Source organism: Sus scrofa, chromosome 9, assembly GCF_054392235.1.
Source record: "Sus scrofa isolate SSC_HxYL_T2T_F1_AM1 chromosome 9, Sscrofa_HxYL_maternal_Yorkshire_Landrace_v2.0, whole genome shotgun sequence".
In the NCBI taxonomy this organism is placed as follows: Eukaryota; Metazoa; Chordata; class Mammalia; order Artiodactyla; family Suidae; genus Sus; species Sus scrofa.
This window is the reverse complement of record NC_139391.1, coordinates 1,655,985-1,673,829: the sequence shown is the minus strand read 5'-3', so window position 1 is coordinate 1,673,829 and position 17,845 is coordinate 1,655,985. Positions and strand designations below refer to the sequence as shown.

The 17,845-nt window shown below is 43.1% G+C and overlaps 4 protein-coding genes across 7 annotated transcripts in view; 1 reads left to right on the top strand and 3 right to left on the bottom strand.

Moving 5' to 3' along the window:
* The window catches only part of LOC100522627 (olfactory receptor 10T2-like), a 277,947-nt gene that overhangs the window by 102,579 nt on the left and 157,523 nt on the right, over positions 1–17,845 (bottom strand). The gene's annotated exons all lie outside the window — the stretch shown is intronic.
* Positions 1–17,845, bottom strand: part of LOC110255358 (olfactory receptor 5P1-like) — a 216,506-nt gene that overhangs the window by 116,828 nt on the left and 81,833 nt on the right. The gene's annotated exons all lie outside the window — the stretch shown is intronic.
* OVCH2 (ovochymase 2) overlaps positions 1–17,845 on the bottom strand; it is a 500,449-nt gene that overhangs the window by 404,123 nt on the left and 78,481 nt on the right. The gene's annotated exons all lie outside the window — the stretch shown is intronic.
* LOC146399650 (olfactory receptor 5P1-like) lies at positions 1,916–5,901 on the top strand. Its single transcript, XM_084978267.1, has one exon. It carries the CDS (start codon positions 4,744–4,746, stop codon positions 5,899–5,901), a length of 1,158 nt encoding a protein of 385 aa, XP_084834393.1. The 5' UTR covers positions 1,916–4,743.

Sequence of the window (17,845 nt, the reverse complement as noted above, 5' to 3'; positions counted from 1 at the left end):
CGTCCTTGGGACACCCTTTGAGTGACAGGGGACTGTGCTTCGTGTCTGCTTCCTGGCTCCTTTTACTCCATGGCTTTCCCCACTACCTGATGTCCTCAGTGAAAGGAACTCTTTTGTTTACACAGGTAAAATCAGAGCACAGATAACACTGACGTTGGTCCCAAACTCCAGACAACTTTCTAGTCCAAGAACTCTTTCTCCAAGTCTCTGGACAAAGTGTCCCTAAGGATCTTTGCAAATACACCTTTTGTTAGAAACTGGACCGTCCACTGAAGCCACTTTAATGAGCCACGAGTCTACAAGCCATTTCTGTGGAACAAACTCAGGAATCCTCTTCTCACAGGGGAAGCAACAAAAGCCCAGGGGACTTGCCCTGTTCTATGAGAGCCTTCCTTCCCTCCCACCACACACACAGACACCCACCCTCGCCCTGGCTGAAGGTCTGTAATTGGGCTCCTGGAGGAAGGGCGACAGTCAGCATTTCACACTCCCAGAGGTTCAGTGCACAGCTACTTGTAAACATAGTGGGAAACATCTCTCTATTAAGAGCTCTTCAGAATCCACATCAGCAGCTCTGGCTCTGAAAGGTGAGTCCAGTAGTCATGGGTCTTTTTTAAATAATTTCAAATTTGATGGCTTCATTGAGAAATTAAAAGGAAACCAAACTCTCTCAACAACTTTCGTTCTTGACCCCTGTGGAACTGTGGCCTCAGCAAGGTTTGTACCACAGAAAGGTCCTTCTGGGCCCTGAAACCAGGCTGCCCAAGTGACCCCAGAGAAGGTGGACAGTCTGCAGCAGCCACAATCACAGCGAAACTTGTGTAGCCACAGCCGTGAACAGGAAATCAGAAAGCAATGCCCTGGTGTTCAGTTTGGATGAGGCACAGAGCTCCGTGTCCCCTGTTGTCATCAAAAGGGACCCACCCCCTGAAGGAAAGGCTGGGGGAGAGTTAGAACCCCTGTGCCAGGTGGGGAGGCAGGATGGGATGTCGTGATGCAATGTGCTAGAAAGAACCAGGGTAACCAGTGGAGAGGAAGGGGGAAGGGAGGGACCAGAAGCAGGTGTCATATTGTGCACTGACCATGAACACCAGACCCCAGAACTGAGACGGCATCAGACACGGTACTCCCTGGCGTCTTTTGGATACTTGAAAAAGTTCCTGGCATGTATTGAAAGAAAAATTCTATTATGCATCTCAAAAAATTTCCAACAATTGAAAATCTTTCAGCAATTCATTTCCAATAAAGATAATAAAAATTTTCTTAGCTCTGATGTGTATGAGCAGACACCTCTGAGTACTTTACAAATATGATTTCGTTCAACCTCACAACAAAGATGCATTATAGGGACAATTATTCCCATTTTACAAATGGAAAGACATGGGAATGAGAGAGATTGAAGGGTCAGGCGCAATTGAAAACACTGGCCACTGGGATGCCCGTGATATGCATCTTCTCTCTCCAGCCTCCATGATGCTATCAGCATAGACAGAAGCCCAGAGTGAAGGCACGGTTGGCCCCGCTGAACTCTGCTTGGGTCAGAAGGCAAAGAGCACACATGCTGCCCAGTGCTTGGCCCCATTCCTCAGACCTGAGCCTGTTCAGACGCTGACAAGGAGAATGGTGTGGGATCTGAAAAGCAGGTCACAGGTGGAATGGCCAAAGGATCCATGGGGGCTTACTTTTGGAAAAGGGAAGGCAGTAGGTGTGTGCTGGCTCTATTCAGATATTTCAGTGTTTTGATGTAGAAAGGAGATGATTTGTGCCATTGAAGTCATGGGGGATGAAGTGCTATGACTAAATAGAAATTTGTCATGATAGAGCTAACACCCTTGGTAGTACGTTAGCCTGTCACTAGAGTAATTTAAGTGGCATTCATGAAGATTAATCAAACGGATATGACACATTCTTTTTTTTTTTTTTTTGGTTTCTTAAGGCCACAGCAATGCTCAATCCACACCACGTTTGAGATCTATGCTGCAGTGCATGGCAATGCCTGATCCCTTAACCAACTGGGCGAGGACAGGCATCAAATCTGCATCCTCATGGATACCAGTTGTGTTTGTTAACCGCTGAGCTATGATGGGAACACTGAGAGATGCTGAAGCTCCATGAATAACATAGTAAGTATCTCAGCATATATTCCACCCAGCATTTCAGTTATCAAGGCTATTAAGAAAGTGGGAAATATTTTAGATACTTTTTAGTGAAACTGTAAATGACTAAAAGTAATATATACAGAAATTTAAAATGTAAATACTATTTGTATATGCCCCAAAATTAAAATGAATAAAAATGATTGTTACTGTTAAAAATTTATGCTGAATCTTTCCTTAGGTGTTAATACTACATAAAAAGTTCTGTTTCAATGTGTTCAAATAGGATTTATAAATCTGTAGGAATTGATTATAAATTTATAAATCTGTAGGAATTGATAGCTAGCAGAAGTTAATGGAAAGGACAAACAAAAGTGCGTAAGCGAAAAATTTCAGATCACTAAAATTAATCTCTTTTTTATTTTAAAATATTTGCAAGTCTGTAACATTATGTCTATAATTCTGTTTCTCATTCTGATAAATAATTTCTTTATAATGCCTACTGAATTTTTAGTATACCCTGAAACTGTTGCTTTGGACTGCAGTAATTACTCTGGGTAGTCCCTTATAATTTATCACATACTCTGACTTATCATATACTCTAATTTATCATATACTCTGTTTGAAAACACAGGAACATTGCCTCTGTCACACAAAATGGCAAAAACTAGAAGCAGTGCTAATCTCTTTAGTGAAACTGTAACCAAGAACTCACCAAAACCGTGAACATGGGGCACAATGGTTGTGTATTTTCACCATGACAACTCATGGGGATTCAGTCACATTAGAGCATGGAACACAATTCTTAAAATACCTAGCAAAGGGATTATTTTTAAAATATACCACGGAGTTCCCCTGGTGGTGCAGTGGGGGGCTAAGAATCTGGCAGCAGTGGCTTGGGTGGCAGTGGAGGTCCAGGTTTGACCCCCAGCCTGGGGCAGTCAGTTAAAAAATCTGGTGGTGCTGCTGCTGTAGCCTAGGTCACAGCTGTGGCTCAGATTCAGTCCCTGGCCTGGGAACCTCCATTTGCCATGGGTGCAGTCATTTAAAAAAAGTCATATTTTTGGAATATTCTTCTCCATATCCCTTATCCTTTTTGTGGGATTAATCATTCTGATTAGCAAAAAGTTGTGAACAGTTGCATGCCCAAAATTAGTGGGTGATTAACATCCAGGGACTCAATGCATTATCACGAAGATCTCAGAAACTGTGTTTGTGGGGAATCGTGTGATAAATTTCTTATTGAAATGTAAAGAAAAATGGCTATATTAAAATATAACCTGTAATGTTACAAAAGCTCAAATAAAATAGATAAAAGGGGAAACTTCAAAATATAAATGACAAACTTCTAATACTTGACTCATGTGTCTAATAGTTGACTATTGAGAGGAATATTTTGAATTTTCAGCCATATTTACTTACACGAATATACAATTTTTCCTTCCAAACAACCTAAGCCATTAATTTACTTATCCTGCAATTATGCAATTTCCATACACTAATGAAAAGTTCACCGTCTTTCTCCTCTGAAAGACCTGGATTCTCTGGACAGGGAAGCTAAATTGTTTTCATTTTGTGTTCCCCACTGCATCCTTATCACACTAATCAGAAACAAATTGACCTCATAAGCCCTCTCAGCATATTTTATATCCAAACACAGGTTATGTCTTACACAGGGACAGAACACACACTGACTGAGGAGAGTGTTTATAAATTGGGGACAGTGTACTACTGTTAACAACCAAAAAACACACAAAATGAAACACAACCTAGTGCAAAGAATGGGAATCTAGGCATCTTCAAGGCACGATGTCAAGCCATGGGAAAGTGTTCTGCTTAACCCTTGGAAGTCAGAGAAGACTTTGGAGAGAGAGGACCTTGAACAAGGAGTGGAGGTCACCCAGAGTACTGAGAGGATGAGAGCTCTTCGAGGGGGAGAAAAAGCAGCAAAGGCAAAAGAGCAGAGTGCATGGGGGAACTCGTGTGCGTGGGGGCACTGTAAAGAGCTCAGGAAGGTTGGATCAGTGCAGGGGTAGGATGGGACCATCCCAAGGGACAAGCAACGTGTCACAGGCAGGAGGGACCTCAGAATGTGTGCACTGTGCTGCACTCAACAGGTCAGGGTGCATCCTGGAGGCTGGAGGAAGTGCTGAAAGATGAAAAGAACCTCTTTGGTATCACTTGCTCTTTCCTATAGCAATGGACCACTTTGGGAGATAGACGGTGAATTTTAAGGGCATGAGAAAAATGCAGGGGAAGAGATCATTTAAGCAGAATAATGACCAGGGCCACAAGTAAAGTAAGGATATCAGAATGGAAGTGTGATGAGCACATAAAATAGGGAGGTAACTGTAGGTAAGATCAATAGGGTTTTATGAGATGTAGCTCATGAGAGGAAGAAGGCTAGGATCGCTCTCGGGTTTCAGACATGAGCGACTGGGTAGATTGTGCTGTCATTCCACAGATACAGAATATAGGCGGAGTGGTCCAAGGAAAGGATGGTTTGGTGCTGGAGGTATTTGTGGCATTTGCACCTGGAGACTTCCAAGAGAAAAGGGAAGCAATAGATCTAGACCTGCGGAGACAGATTTGCCTAGAAGGCAAGGTTGCAGAGGTGTTTTAAAAGAGATATTATACAAGGAATACAATGAAGCAGAGATCAAGAAAAGTAAGGTGGAATCATTCTTCTTTTATGCAAAGAGGAAAGAGGGAAAAATCATCTAGAGCACCATTTTTAGAAGCTGGAGAGAGGACGAAATTACTGTCAATGAGTATAAGGAATGACCAAGGACAACTGGAAATGTACAGAATGACACTATTTTTAACAAAGGAATATTCCCATTTCCCTCAACAGGAACAACCCACAGGAGAGATGGAGGCTGGAAACCACAGCAGTGTGACAGAGTTCATCCTTTTGGGGCTCACGGAGGATCCTGTGCTTGGTGTCATCTGCTTTGTGATATTTCTAGGCATCTATGTTGTCACCTTAGTAGGCAATGTCAGCATAATTCTTTTAATAAAAAGCTGTCCCCAGCTTCACACCCCCATGTACCTCTTCCTTGGCCATTTGGCTTCAGTAGACAGTGGATTTTCCACATCAGTCACACCAGTGATGCTTAGAGGACTCCTTAGACATGGAGTGGCCATCACAACCGCTGGCTGTGAAGCCCAGCTCTTTTCTGTGGTTTTCTTTGGGACAACTGATGGCTTCCTGCTGGCCACCATGGCATATGATCGCTATGTGGCCATCTGCATGCCCCTGCTCTATTCTACCCACATGTCCCCAAGAGTCTGTGTCCTCTTACTGGGGGCTTCCTATCTGGGTGGGTGTGTGAATGCTTCATTATTTACTAGTTGCTTGTTGAGTCTGTCCTTCTGTGGACCAAATCAGATAGACCACTTTTTCTGTGATTTCACCTCTTTGCTGAAACTTACTTGCTCAGAAGCCTCTATTCTACAAATTATCGTTTCTATCTCCTCTGGGTCCATCATCATGGTCACAGGGTTTGTCATACTTCTCTCTTACATCCGCATCCTCTTCACCATCCTGAAGATGCCCTCCACTGAAGGAAGACACAAGGCCTTCTCCACCTGCACCTCCCATCTCACAGCCGTTATGCTCTACTATGGAAGTCTTACCTTCATTTACGTGATGCCCAAGTCCAGCTACTCCACTGACCAGAACAAGGTGGTCTCTGTGTTCTACAGTGTGGTGATCCCCATGCTGAACCCCCTCATCTACAGCCTCCGGAACAGAGATGTAAAGGAGGCCCTGAGGAAGACCACTCTCAGAGTATCTCAGTAGGACTCATTCTTAGCCTTTCAAGTGACCTGTAAACTGTTCTTCTTTTTTGCTTCATTCTACCAGTATCACACTACTGTGGGCTACCAAATGCTGTGGGCTGAGTCCTTAAAGTGAAATCACACTTCTAACCCTCTCGCTCATACTCCTGTAAACCGTTTGGGACACATGTTAAAAACAGAAATAATGATAGCAATAATTGTCACCATCGTGTATCAACACCTGTGGGTGCCTAGGACTTTTTCTTTCATTTCTTTAGCAAACAATAGTGTGTAGCCAACCCTGCTCTAAGCACATTGGGATAGGAACTGGTTGCTTTCTCCCCAAAATCCGAAGTAGACGTACTGCCACTTCTCTTTTGCTCCTGAATCACCTGGGGGCACACAGACATGTAGATATCCAAAATCAGGCAGCTAGGAAGCTGGCGGACCAAGGTCTGAATCCAGAATGTCTGGGTCCAAACCACAAGGCCTCTTCATTTAGTTTTCACAGCAACCTCACGATGCTGGTATTATTAATTCACCTCCATTCACAGATGAGATTACTGAGAGAGTCTTGGAGAGCCAATAGTCTGTCTGGAGGCTGATGGACTCAAGTCCTCTGATTCCCTGCTCTTGCTCTACACTATAAGACTTGGTCAGGCCAATGACTTCAGCCCCGTTACTGATCTAGTGGATGTGACCAGGAGAAGCAAGCCTAAACTGTCCCTGTGGCTTCGTCTTTGGAACAAACTCTTCCCCCAACAAGGTCGAGGATGTCAAGAGCCCAAAACAAGGGTGAGAATGGGAAAACTGGATTGATTCCCATCCATAGGAAATCAGGTCTGGACACCACAATCATATGAATTGCCTGAAATCATATCCAAATTTAAGCACATGTTGAAAGTAAACTCCTTTTTGGTGTAATTGCAACTTCCTTATTTGTAGAGATTAAAAAGTGGATCTTTTCATTCTAAGCATTGTAATTAATGTTTTAACTACAACCAGAGTTCCGGAAGCTAGACTTATTAAGAAATCAGTACCCATACAAAAACTAGAACCATTGTCAAAGGTTGTACTAAATGTATTTCTTGCATAGTAATATTCCAATTTTTATGTCATCACCATAGACTTGAATTGCAAAGAGACTTTTTTTTTTGGAGTATTAGAAGTCTTAACAAAGACAATGGTTTAAAGCATCTAAAAGCACGTCTTAGATCATAAAATTTCCTGTCCCACCATAGTGGAGCGAGAGTCATGACACCTGAGAAACACCATCGGAAAACCAACAAAATGGAAAATATTCATTGACTACTACTAAGTGGAAATGCATAGTACGTATAGTATCATTGCACAATTTAAGTGGAAACTATGTAACAAACTGTAAAAATCACCAAAGATACTACGTTTGAAATGATTAAATAGAGGGTAATGGAACACTCTTCATGCACAGCATTATTTATAAAACATGGGTGGTGCGTTTGCCCCTGTTCCCACCAAATGGAAAACAAAATACATTAAATGTTGGAATATCCACGTGATGCTCTATTCTTTCCATCAACTGTGACACGAACGGCAGGGCAGACTTCAAACGCTTAAGGGCTCAGTTCCAACAGACTCCCCTCCCTTCAGACACAACTACAAGTAATGGGTCCATAGGCTACCAAGTCAGGGCTTCCCACAACCTTCTCCCAGGTCTGATAATTTCCCGGAATGTCTCACAGAACTCAAAGAAATATTCACTTACACTTACCAGTTTATCACAAGAGATGTTGTAAAAGACAAATGAGCAGCCACATGCAGAGACACACAGCACCAGGTCTGGGGGCTTCCTAGGGCAGGAGCTTCTATCACCATGAAGCTGGAGAGCACCACCCTCCTGGTACACGGATCTGCTCACCGACATGGACCCTCTCCTCTCCATAGCTTAGCATTTGTATGGAGGCTAAGGATCAATATTAAGTCAGTTTCAAGCTCCTCCATTCTCCCTGAAGATTCGGAAGTGGAAATAAAGGCACAAACTTGTAATCACGGTTTGCCATTTTCGATGCACAGACCCCGGCTTGAAGCTGTCCTGGATCCTACCAAGAACTCTCAGAACAGAAGACACCCAAGAAATTCTAAAGGATTTAGGAGTCCTGTATCAGCAACCATGGTCCAAGACCAAATAATAGAAGAAAAGGTGAGGAGCATCTACCACTCCTGTCATCCAGGGAATTACAAGGGTTTTAGGAGCCCTCTGTCAGAAGCTGGGAAACAGAGAGCAAAGATGTATTTATAGTGTAAATGTATTTATAAAGCTCACTAACTAATGTGCTGTTACGGACCCCGCACAGCAAAATGATCATCAAAGAACAAATCTACTGGAACAGTACTAGAATCCCATTCGGTCATTAATAACTACTCAATCCATCACCATATCACATGAAAGTGTCCTCCAAGATGAAGCTATTCCAGTTGGCAGGCTTCCAGTTGACCTTGTCAGCTTCTAAAGGCAGGAATGGTCTCGGCAACACATGACTTCGTGCTTTCATGCAAATGACAGAATTGAGCCAAGAGACAGAATCATCACTTGCTTTGAGCCTCTTCCAGATGTTACTCCAACACTGGATTTGTGGCACACAGCACTGGTGACTGTCCTGTAAAATTTCCAGGTGCATCCTGACTCCCATGACTTCCTGGAACTTAGGTATGGGAACTCTGCGTTCTGAGTACCAAGACTAGCTTTCTCTGGATGTGGGGACCCATAACTCAGAGGTCAGAGTCTTCCCAGATCTCCTGTGTCTCACCTCAGGTCCATTTGAACATCAATAATGGAGAGTTGATTCAAGTCAAAGATCAGTGACCGACATTAATGCCCAAATCTGTTCAGACTGACATCTACCCCTTGGCACGTTCATGAGTAATTCAGGCAGAAGGTGGAACAGGGGCCTCAAACACTGATCATTCCTGCCAGTGTGAACTCAAAGCCCAAGACGAATATTTGGTCAGTTCCTTTACATACTGTTACAACCACGGATGTGGGACAGTCATCCATCTATTAATTTAAAAAGGACTGGTGGAGACTTTATGAAATTCTAGGAACCACTAGGCAATGGATTTATGTTGATAAATGGAACAGAGATATACTGAGGAAAAGAACTGAGTTTCCATGCAGTTCTATTTTGGTGGGGAAACTCTAGGGAATTTAAACAATATAAACACAGAACGTATAGGTGGTTGGAAGAGACAAGTGAACTGGGTTGATACGACTTATAAAGGGTAACTCTGGCGGTGTTGGTGGATTTTCCATAAAGAGTGTGACCGAGGAAGGCCACCTGGAGGATGTGACAGTTGAGTAGAAAGTTGAAAGGTAAGAAACACCCATCAATATGGAGAGTGGGGGTGGGGAGGGGGTGCTAAACAGACAACTGCAAGGGCAAGGACCCTGATATTCTCCAAAAATAAAGAGACCATGGGAAACCAGGAGGAGAGGTGTACACAGAAAGGATTGATTATGGGGAGGAGCTTCATCAGCCATGGAAAAGTGAACTTTATGCCAAAAAGAATGAAATCCATTAAATGGGTTTAAAAGACTTCTAACCGAATTTAATCTTATTAAACACCTCTGGTTGCTAATCAGAAAATGGATTATGAAAAATTAGATGGGTCCCTGACATAAACTATAGGAATGTTTTCTTAGATCGGGCACCCAAGGCATTAGGAATAAAAGTAAAAATGAACAGGTGTGACCTAAACAAACCAATGAGTTTTGCATAGCCGAGGAAAACAAAACAAAAACAAAAAACAAAAAACAAAAAGACAACCTATGGAATGGGAGAAAATAGTTGCAAATGATGCAACTGACAAGAGCTTCATCTCCAAGATACACAAACAGCTCGACAACAAAAAAGAATCCAAATGAAAAATAGGCAGAAGAACTAAATAGACATTTCTCCAAAGCAGACTCATGGATAGCCAGGAGGCATATGAAAAAATGATCAATATCACCAATTATTAGAGAAATGAACATCTGCGATGGCATACCACCTCACACCATTCCGAATGGCCATCATAAAAAAGTCTACACACTACAAATTCTGGAGAGGGTGTGCAGCACAGGAAACCATCCTGCACTGCTGTTGGGAATGGAATTTGATGCAACCACTATGGAAAACTGTATGGAGGCTCCTCAGAAATCTAAATCTGGAACTACAGTATGACCCAGCAACAGCACTCTTTGCAACAGCCAAGACACGGAGAGAGCCTGAATGTCCATCAACAGATGAACGGGTTAGAAAAGGGGGTATATATACACAATGGAACACTACCCAGCTATAAAGAAAGAACAAGATGATGCCATTTTCATCAATCTGGAGGCAACTTGAGATTCTCATATTAGGTGAAGGAAGTCAGAAAGAGAAAGACAAATACCACATGATATCACCTAAATGTGGAATCGAAGATAGGGCATAAATGAACCTATTTACAAGACAGACTCAAAGACAGAGAGAAAAGAATTGTTGGAGCCAAGGGGACGTGGGCAGGAGGCAGGATGAACAGGGAATTTGGAGTTGGTAGATGCTAACTATTACACTTAGAATGGATCAGCAATGAGGTCCTACTGTGCAGCACAGGGAACTACATCCAGTCTCTTGGGATAGACCATGATGGAAGATAACATAAGGAAAGGAATGTATATATACATGTATGACTGGGTCATCTTGCAGAGAGGAGAAATGGGTACAACATTGTAAATCAACTACACTTTCGTAAGAAATGAGAAAAAATTAAATAAAAGTTAAAACTTATTTTTAAACAGGAGGTGAGGTTATGAGTCGAGATCTGAGATGGTGGTGCTCCGGGCTAGGTCACTTGCTGTGTAGTTAGAGAGAAATTCACCTACTCAAGATGTGCTTTCGGTGAAGGACCACACTTGCTGACGAATTAGGGAGGGATATGAAAACTAAAGGAAGGAATTGAGGGGACCTCAGAAATGTGGGGCTTAGATAATTCAGGTCTTAGCTGAAGAAAAGTGATATGCAGGTTATCTATGTCTGCAGAACCAATCACTCAAAAGAGCTTTATAACATTACACTATCTGGTGAGCTTTGAATGCTGGGCTGGGCTCAGTATTTCTTTTGCTCCACATGCATCAACAAGCGTCACTTAGTGATAATCGGGTGGCAGGTGGGCATGTCTAGAGAGTCCAAGGTGGCTTCACTCTCATGCTTGACAACTTGGAGCATTGGCTGAAAGCCTCTGCTTCCCCACAGAGTCTAAGAGGCTCTCCTTATGATCTTACAAGCAGAGCAGTTGAATTTCTCACATGCTGGCTCAGGACTCACAGAGCAAGCGCCCTGGGAGTCAAAGGAAGCTGCAGTGTCTCCTATGACGCAGCCTCGGGAGACCCAGAACATCATTTGCACTGTCTTCCACTTGATGAAACAACCACTAACGCCATCCAGACTCAAGAAAACGTGGGTTGTGGTGTGAACTAAAGGATGGAGGATTTTTTATCAGGTGATGAAAATGGTCTTAAATTGACCATGGTGATGGTTGCATGGACCTATGAAATACTTTTTTCACACTTTAAATGGGTGAACTGTGGGCATGTGAATTTTATCAATAAAACTGTTTTAATTTGAATGGCTTTCTGTGTTTCAAATTGAAATCTATTCAATTAACCAAAATCAACAATAATTCCTTGAATATTGTTTAGAGTGAATAAATCTATTCAATTAGGCAAAATCCAAATAATGCTTTCTTTGGAGAATTGAGGGGCTGCTGTGAGAAACGTCCATCACGATTCTGAAAGCCTTACTTTTGAGAGTGTCCATGAAACCTGCCATTAAGGCTCCTACAATTACTTTCATATAGCTGAAAGTGACAGTGGGCCTTAAATCTTCCCGAGATTTTGACAAAGACACTTACAGCTCCAGTGTGGGTCGGATCTTTGATTTGGAGGCCTCTCTTACCTGGAGAAGAGTTTTCTGGAAGCTATGGGGAATGAGAAATAGCCTTCTATTCAAACGGAGCAAGACATTGCTCCCTTAAATACTTTCCTAAACTTTCCTCAAGACTCAAAAAAAATCATTCTTAACTTTCCATATAGCATTTTATACACCACAGTTGAGCAGCTGCAGTATATAAAATACACTGGATGGAATTTGTATCTTCTTCCAGGAAATCTTCCCAGCAAAATCTAAGAATATACTAGGGGCCCTTTACAGTTTATCCCAGATGACAATACTGTTAAGCATTCCACAGCTACCTCGCAAGTGTCTTCTCTCCCTGACCTTTCAAGCTATAATTTTCCCAATATCCCACGAGCCCACACCATCTCTATAAGAACTTTCTAGCTATCCCTAGGAGTCTCCATAAGGCTCCTTCAGCTTCTACCCCACCCTCCAGCCCCAGAGCAACTGCCACAGGATTTGGGCCTCCGTTACAGCAAACTCTCCCTCCCAGGTGTCGCAGGGGGAGCTGGTGTTCTGTGCTGCAAACACACTGCCCCAAACCTTAGTGTTTAAAGCCTCAACCATCGGACTCTATGTTAGGATGTCGTGGTTGAGGAAGTTAGGCAAGAATTGGCTGGGAGAAGACTGCAGGGGTTCAGGCTTCTGCCCCTGGTGGCACCACTGGAATGGCTCATGTGTTCAGTAGGTGGCTGGCCCAGGCTGGAGGACCCAACATGATTTCATTCCCATGCCTGCTGCCAAATGAGGCGGGTGTGGGGGGAGTTGAAGGCAGGGCTTAGCAAGCACCCCCCCCCCACCCCAGCATGTTCTCTCAGAGTTCTCCACGTGGTTTTCATGGGGGTAGTCAAACTTCCACGGGGCAGCCATGAGCTCCAGGAGGAAATCCTCCAGCAGACCCAGGCAGGGCCACAAAGGCTCTCGTCACTGAGATGCAACATTCCCAGATCATTATTTCCACGGTATTCCCTGTGTACGCATGCCAACGAGACCCGTCCAAACGCAAGGGGAAATCGGACGGCACCTCTTAAGACGAGACACAGCAGAGAAGTTGTCCATGTTTTCATCTCTCTCAGCATCACAAGGGAATGTTTCACGGGCGCTATGGGAGCAGGAGTCGATATTTCCTAGTTGGCCTCCCTAAGCTTAAGATGCCTGTTTCTGCCAAAGGCATACATCTAGTAGCACAGAGCAGAAATCAGGATCAGACATATACATGAGGGGCTGAACAGAAGGAGATCAGCGTGGTGCAGTGGGAAGACACGGGGCTCACCTCCCCCAGGAACGTTCTGAAAATCCATCTGCCTGTGGAGGACTTCTCACTGAAAACGAACTGGAGACTCACAGGAACGCTCGTACACTCAAGGCGGCAGAAGAAGATCCCCAGGAGTCAGGGAGGGAGGGAAGAGTCAGATCAGGACCAGTGCACCTGGGAGCTGACACAGGGGAGGAGGGGATTTCATGGGCTGGACATCCTCCTGGGGGAACGAGCTGTTGGAACCACATACTGGGCACCCCAGCCCGGGTTTCTGACCCTGGGAAGATGTCTTCCCTTTGCTGGTTTGAACCGCACTGAGACGTGCAGGAGGGCTGCACAAAACCTAGAATCCACTCGTGATGAGCGCATGCCCTCCTGCCCACTCCCGGGAACAAGGCAGAGGAAGCAGACTGTAACTGTGTGGGACTCTAACCCGGTTCCAGTGACCACCCCAGTGTGCAGCCCATGATGAATGTCCACGGCAGAGCCTCCAGCTCTGGCACTGCTCCCCTCTGGGGAATAGGTGCTATTCCTGGCAGCAGGGAGAGCACACAGTTGCAACAGAGCCAGCTCATACCCAACACTTAGGGCTTCTGTTCCAGCAACTTTGGACATGACCCTGCCCCCAGTAGGGCAGTGACAGCCATCGAGGAGAGGAGAAACCCCGCCTCACATCTGCCTCTAGCTCTGGCTAATCTGCTGGATTTCCCTAGCATGCACTTCCCACCCCAGCCTGCAGCAGGCTCCACCTGCATGCTCCTTCTTTACCCACCAAGATGTGAGTGCCACAGTGCCTAGGGACTAGCTGCCGCTTGCTCCAGGCTGAAGCTCTAACACCTCTGGCTCTAGCCACACCCCCCACAAAGCTGGTAATTGCGGTCAAGCCACAGGAGAAGCCACTGTTCACACCAGGCTCTGGTTTAGCCCATCCATCTCCAGTCCTAATTCCCACCAAGGTGCTGGCTGCCACCACACCCTAGGAAAAGCCATGACCACTGCACCCTTCAGATCCAAGTCTCCCACCAAAGTCACTGAGCACACAAAGACTGCATGTAGATGCTCCCCAGCAAAGACACCACTTCAAAACTGGGAGGAGGTAACTGTTTCACTTAATTTCATAGGGGCAGAGAAAGTTAAGCAAAATGAGAAGACAAAGGGATTCGTAACAAGGGAACAGGGGAAAAAACTGGAGAAAAACTAATGAAAAACATATAAACAACTTAGCAGGTAAAGAATTCAAAGCAAGAGTAATAAGAATGCTAACGGAAATAGAGATAATAATAGAGGAACGCAGTGAGAATTTTAATGAGGATATAGGTATATAATGGAATAGTATACAGCCCTCTCTCCCAAAAATGGATGGAATTGTGACATTTACAACAACATAATAGATTAAGAGGGTATTATGCTTCCTGAAATAAGTCAGATAGAGGAAGACAAATACTGTATGTTATCACTTATATATGGAATCTAAAATAAAACACATAAATGAATATAACAAAACAGAAAGAGTCTCATATAAGGAACAAACTAATGGGTAGTGTGGGGAGATGGGAAAGGGAGGGGCAACAGAGCAGTACTGGAGCAAGGGGCACAAACTACTATATATAAAATAAACAAGCTACAAAGATATATTCTGCAGCTTATGGAATACAGCCAATATTTTAATTATATTTTTAAATGGAATTCAACTTATAAAAATGCTTAATCACTACACTGTACATCTGGAACTAATATCATATCATAAATGAGCTATACTTCAATTAAAAAGAAATTTAAAATTGACAGAACACTGTAAACAAGCTGTAATGGAAAAAAATAAAAATCAACATTAAAAAAAAAGAATTAAAAGCAAAAAAGAGAACAAGAAATCCAATGATATGGGATTTGCCATCATGGCTCCGTGGTTAACAAATCTGACTGGAATTCATGAGGATGTGGGTTTGATCACTGGTTTCACTCAGCAGGTTAAGGATCCAGCATTGAAGTTTGCTGTGGAGTAGGTCACTGATGTGGCTTAGATCCTGCGTTGCAGTGGCTCTGGTATAGGCCAGTGGCTACAGCTCTGATTTGACCCCTAGCCTGGGAAACTCCATATGCCATGGATGTGGCTGTAAGAAGACAAAATGCCAAAAAAAGAAAAATTCAACTGCCAATAGGAACATAAAAATACGTGTTACTAATCACTGGGAAAATTCAAATCAAAACCACACTGAGTTATCATCTCGCAGCTGTTAGAATGGCCATCAAGAAGAGAAGAGGTAACAACTGCTGGCAAGAGTATGGAGACAAGGAAAACTTTGTACACCACTGGTTCAAATGGAAATTGGTATGAAACAAAAACAATCTAAAAACCAGTATAGGGATCCCTCAAAAAAATTTCTAGTAGACTTACTTCACTTGGTACGAGTCTCTAGTTCCATCCATGTTGCTGCAAATGGCATTATTTTGTTCTTTTTATGGCTGAGTAGTATTCCATTGTGTATATATATATATATATATACACACCACATCTTAATCCAATCATCTGTCAATGGACATTTGGGTTGTTTCTATGTCTTGGCTATAGTGAACAGTGCTGCAATGAACATGTGGGTGCATGTGTCTTTTTTAAGGACAGTTTTGTCTGGATATATGCCTTTAGAATGGATTAGCAATGAGATCCTGCTGTGTAGCACTGGGAACTCTGTCTAGTCACCTATGATGGAACACAACATGTGAGAAAAAAGAATGTATACATGTATGTGTAACTGGGTCACCATGCTGTACAGTAGAAAAAATATATATATATATAAATAAATGATAAAAAATTCTTATACAAATTTAAAAAAAATTACTAGTAGAACCATATAAGATCCAGAAAGTCCACCTTTGGGTATATAAATAAAGAAAATGAAAAGAGAAATTTGAATACATATCTATCCTTCCACATGTATTGCAGCATCACACCACAATGGCCAAGAGTGAAAACAAACTAAGTAATAATCAACAGATGAATAGAGCAAAGAACTTGAAATTGATTCTGAACACAATCAGTCAATAGGGAAGTACCAACTAAAATAAACGTGCTAAGGCTACACTCACATTAGAATAGCTTTTTTTTTAACTGACAATACCAAATGCGAGAAAGGACACAAAGCAAACAGAACTGAATAAAATACTGGCTGTAATGCAAAATGGTGCAGCCATTTGAAAAACAATTTTGCTCTTTCTAAGAAACATATGCTAACCATAACACCTAGCAATTATGATCTTAAGATTTTTGTCCAAGAGAAATAAAAACATATCCACACAAAGGCTTGCATGGAGATATTCACAGAAGCTTTATTCACAATTGCCAAAAACTAGAAAGTACCCAAAAGTCCATTATTGAATAAACAAGTGAAGAAACAGTGGTACATTCATGCAATGGCTATGTTTGAGAATGTTATTACACAATCCAGACTTTCTATAATATAACGTATACTTCATGACATCCAGAACATCATTCAAAATAGTTGGCACATTAAAAAAGACATATATAACCCAAACTCAAGACAGTAGGTTGGAAAATGGCCTGCCGCCAGGTTGAATCAGTATGTGCACAGCTCTTGTCACAAGGATGGCCCAGCTGAGGTGTCAGGAGCAGCCATCTCATAGTGAGAATTCTGGTCTGAAGTACCAGGGGCAAGAACTCTGCACCCGGCACCCTATAAACGAGTTAAAATAATGAAGCACAAAGGAAATGGTAGAAAAGGGTTTCCCACACCGAGCCTCCAGCAACTCATCAATTACTGTTTGGGAATCCCTACCCGAGTACCAGGTCCCATGAAAATTTCCAGTCCTTCCAGCTTTGGAAAGGGGTCAGAGAGAAGATGGCAGAGTAGAAGGACTTGAACTCACTTTCTCTCACATAAACACAAAATCACAATAACTGTTGAACAAACATTGACAAAAAAGACTGTAGCCCATCAAGCTAATATGTTGGAAACTAATCTCTAGAAAATGCAGAAAACAAAAGAATAAGCTACCAGGAGACCAGATTAAGATGGCAGAATTTAAGGACTGGAGCTCACCTTCTCTCATAAAAATAAAAAAATTACAACCCAATACTTAACACCCTTCAAACAAATGGACTGGAAACTTTCAAAGAGATGTCCTACTCCAGAAAACTATGTGGAGGCCACATCCAAGACTGTGGGGGGCAATTTAGTGAGGTAAGCAACCCCATACCCACTGGGTGGGAAGCCCACAGACTGGAAAGTAATTGTATCACAGAGACTCATCTACACAAATGAGATATCTCAGCCCCACATCAGGTCCCCATGCCTTGGCATCTGGCATTGGGAGAAAGAGCCCCTGGACCATCTGGCATTGAAGGCCAGTGGGCTTGTGAACAGGAGCTCCACAGGACTGGGGGAAATGGAGACCACATTCTTGAAAGGCACACAGGCTTTCATGTGCACTGGGCCCCAGGGAAAAGAAGAGTCTCCATAGGAATCCGGGTTGGACCTGACTGCAGTTCTTGGAGGAGCACCTGGGAAAACAGGGGGTGAATGTGGCTCATTGTAGGGGAAGGAGATTGGAGGCAAAGATCTCAGGAATATTCATCAGCATGCATTTCTCTGGAGGGGGCCATTTTGGGAAAATCTGGCCAACCCATCACTACTGAGAAGCCCTAGGTGAAATGATAATCCAGGTCTGATCACAGCCCCACCCATCAGTTAACAGGCTGCCTAAAGACATCCCCAGGAACACAGCCACCTCCTATCTTA